General features: G+C 46.4%; 1 protein-coding gene across 1 annotated transcript in view; it reads right to left on the bottom strand.

The window, feature by feature from the left end:
- Window positions 1-927: 927 nt before the first annotated feature.
- Window positions 928-3,643, bottom strand: part of ABT1 (activator of basal transcription 1) — an 11,998-nt gene continuing 9,282 nt past the window's right edge. The window contains exons 3-4 of the mRNA XM_008582759.1: window positions 2,963-3,162; window positions 928-2,778 (exon numbers count right to left, since the gene is read on the bottom strand). Of these exons, the coding sequence (XP_008580981.1) occupies window positions 2,398-2,778; window positions 2,963-3,162 (581 nt within the window). The 3' untranslated portion in view covers window positions 928-2,397. The remainder of the gene's footprint in view (window positions 2,779-2,962; window positions 3,163-3,643) is intronic.

The raw sequence follows: 3,643 nt of genomic DNA on the forward strand, positions 1-3,643 counted from the left end.
TAACAGGAGTTTCACCTCTTCATTTTATGCAGAATCAGCCCCTTCTATTGCCAGTGAATGCTAAGTCCCAGCTTCTCGGTTGGGAATGGATTGCATTCCCAACAGAGAATTACCCATTCTGCTACTCCGGTCTTAGATAAAGTCCATTATATTTGCAATACACCTCACTCTCTAGTCTATATGTGCCTGTGTCTCATGAGATTCATGCAATAAGCATTCATCACATGCATGCTGTGAAAAGAACCTATGAAAGACTTGGGGAATAAAAGATAAAAATTAATTGGTAAATTGTGATCAGTTAATTCATATAAAAAACGAAGTGCTATTTAAATGAAAACTAAATTGTGGGTGTAAAAAAAACTTCCTGACCTCAAAGGGTATAAAGTCTAGAGGGAATCAAGATGAAAGTTCCTGGGAAATTCATTTTCTTCCACCCACTCTTATTTTCATTTCTCACTCCACCTGTGACTTGCACAGCCTGGCTGACTGCAGGTGTAAGCATTTTGTGCAGAACTATTTGAATTTGGTGCCTGAGAAGCTGGCCCTTGAGTATATTGATACCTAAATGCTGCCCAGCCTGGGAACACAATTTCTTTCATTCATTCAAGAAACAGTTAGTAAGCCTCATTATGTTTGGTTTACTTTCTAAGCTGTTAGCAACTTGAGAGAAAGAAATATTTCTTCTTCATCTTGGTATCTTTTTATCTAGCAAAGGTGGCAATGGGCACACAGACTTCTAAATGAATGAATATTTCTCTTGTCAAATTCTAATGCTGGACTTTTCTGGTTCACTTGAACATCATGACTTGAGGAAACAATACACATGAAACAAACTCACAAGAAATGAACACAAGAAACAAGGACATCAAGTTCTTAAGATTAGGGAATAACATTACACCTAACGTTTGCTGAGGAGAGGTATGTGGGTTGCAGAAAATGGTCTCTTTTATTCTCCCAAATAAAAAGCGCCTATCAAATTAAGATCATAACATGGCTCGGATGTTTTATAGTCAAAGTGGATAAATCCATTCCTCTTAAAAAACAAACCAACTATGAATAATTACATTGACAGAAGAAAAAACAAAAGAAACAAAGAGCACAAGCAAAACCCAAATAATTATAATCACTCTACCACTCTCTGAAAGTTAACAGCCTGGATAATGATCAGGTTTTAGTCTATATGAGACTGTGTATAGATTCCTTATTTGACACCTGTTTTCAGCTCCTCTTAGTAGCTTACACTGATTCTTTGAAGCCTCCAGGGCTGCTTTTTGTGCCTTTGTGTGAACCCTCCCTTGTCTAAGCTGCAAAAGGTATACGTACATGCCAGGGGCTTTTATTCCTGACTTCCCTCCTAGGCTTTGCCCACCCTTACAGTTGTTCGAACGCAACACTCCATCCACAAAGCACTATTTGCAACTGTAGGAGCACACAGGAATCCTTCAGATTTCTCTGTCATTTTCCCAGTTCACTTTCCAGGAATGACCTGGAAAACTTGGTGAGGACTGACCCATCTCTGAAGACTGTGATTATGAGTCAGGTCCACCCTGAGAGCATACCATGCCTTGCCCTGGCCCCCACTCTACCCCTTATACAATCTACCATGATGCCTTTCTATTCTATTTTAGTAACCTATAAGACTTAACACCAAGGGCCACGTGCTATTACCCATTGTCACTACTTCCTCACACAGTGGCTTAGTAAATGCTGAATTAGACAAATGACTGATGAACTGCGCTAAGAAATTAAACAGAGAGAAAAAAAAGTCCAACTTGAAAGGGGGGCTCTGAGACCAGAAGACGGAGTGAAGGTGAATGAATGGGGCACAAGGAGATCAAAGATGGAACTTGCCCAATGAGCTCCCCTCCCCTGAAACTAAAAAAGCATATTAAAATATATTTATTCTTTTCTATAAATATATTTAGAAGGTGGTCCCCAATCCAGTCCCACCCCATTAACTCCTATACCTGTTAACTTTTTGTAAATAAAAAGGATGCTGCTGCTTCCCTTACCTGTAGTTGATAAACAGAAAAAGATTGCCTGGACAAACCACTATCACTCTAGTTAAAAATAAAGGCTCTTCCTGGCGCAATAAAGTAGAATTTTTAGGGGACCCCACTGGATAGAAGGCAGGTAGCCAAGAGTCAAACAACACAATTCACACATCTGCAACAGTCATAATCATTCTAGTATGAATTAGGTACCTCAGCCAGGCATGTACAGGAGTTGGGTGGGGGAAGTAGGGAGGCCCACAAAATTTCCAGGTCTGGGCCCTCACCAGAGACACCAGGTTTGAGAAACACGATAAAATGTCTGCCTGGGTAGTCATCATCACTCTCGTATGAGGTAGACAGAAAGCAAGGCAGGACCAGAAAGTGGAAGGGTCCCCCCTGCTCCTCAAGAGTCCCTGCCCTGCGAAGGTCCCTCCATGTTCTCTGAGGGTGGTGGAGCTCCAAAGATCCTGGCAAGGAGCCCTCGGTTGGAGCGGGCCTGGTCCTGGGCGTTAGCCAAGCGAGTCCGTTCACGTCCACCTGGTCGAGCTGCTTTCCGGGCCCTCAGCTCCTGCTCAGTGGGCCGCTGGGCAAAAGCCCAGGAGCCATTCGGACGAGCAGGGTCTCCATCAGCAGCAAGGAAGCGTTGTCCCCGCTCAACACTTCGAAGATAGAAGTCAGTTTCACGTTTGGCCTGGGCAACCTCCGCTCTCAGGCGCTGCCGGCGCACCTGGCGCTCAAAGGCAAGATGCTCGCTGAGGTGGGACCAGGTGAAACGGTGCAGGTACTGAGGGCAGGAAGACAAGAAAAGATCAGTATATCAGATGAGGGAGGGAGAGGAGGAGGGAGGGAGAGGAGGAGGGAGGGAGAGGAGATGGGAGCCGAGCAGGGCCCAAGACAGGTTATGGGGATAACTGGGCCAGGGTTGGGAAAGAGGAGGATGAGAGATGTAGTAGACAGGCTTATCTCACCTTGAGGTTCCACAAGTCGTAACGGAAGGGGCTGCGCCTACGGGCACCCATCGGCGTGTTGTGGAGACTGGCCGCCACGCGCTTCGCTACACGCTTGTCCCGAAACTCCACCCAGCCCTCGGTGTAGTCCTTGCTGTACTTGGACCCCTTTTTCCCTCCCGCAGCTGCTGCCGCCTTTTTCTTGCGTTTCACGAACCGATCTGAGAACCAAAGACAGAGCCATGGTCAAGGAGGCCGACGTAGGATCCACTCCCACGCACCTCCCTATGGCCGCGCTATTCTCCAAAGCTGCCGGCCCGGGGCCCCACCTCACAGTCTTTGCCTGGGAAGACTTTTCCCTATCCATCCTTTCCCTTGTCTAACTCAATTCTTTTCTCAAATGTTAATCAGGCCTACCCTGAGTACTATTTAAAACCCGCACATACACACACACGCACTCGCACAAGTCCCAACCCCACTTAGTGCGTGAAAGGGGGAAGGGCGGCTGATCATATGCTGTTTCTTGAGCTGGACTGCGATACCAAAGGGATGTGTTCAGTTTTGTAGGAAAGCCACTTTTACTCAGGCTGTACTCATCTAACAATCGGTAAACAGAGGCGGAAAGAGTTGCGAAGTGGAGAACTAAGGCACCACCGGGTACACCGTCCTACCCACACCCCCGGTTCTCCGACCCCCCGCCCC

Source organism: Galeopterus variegatus, unplaced genomic scaffold (assembly GCF_000696425.1).
Source record: "Galeopterus variegatus unplaced genomic scaffold, G_variegatus-3.0.2 Scaffold2717, whole genome shotgun sequence".
In the NCBI taxonomy this organism is placed as follows: domain Eukaryota; kingdom Metazoa; phylum Chordata; class Mammalia; order Dermoptera; family Cynocephalidae; genus Galeopterus; species Galeopterus variegatus.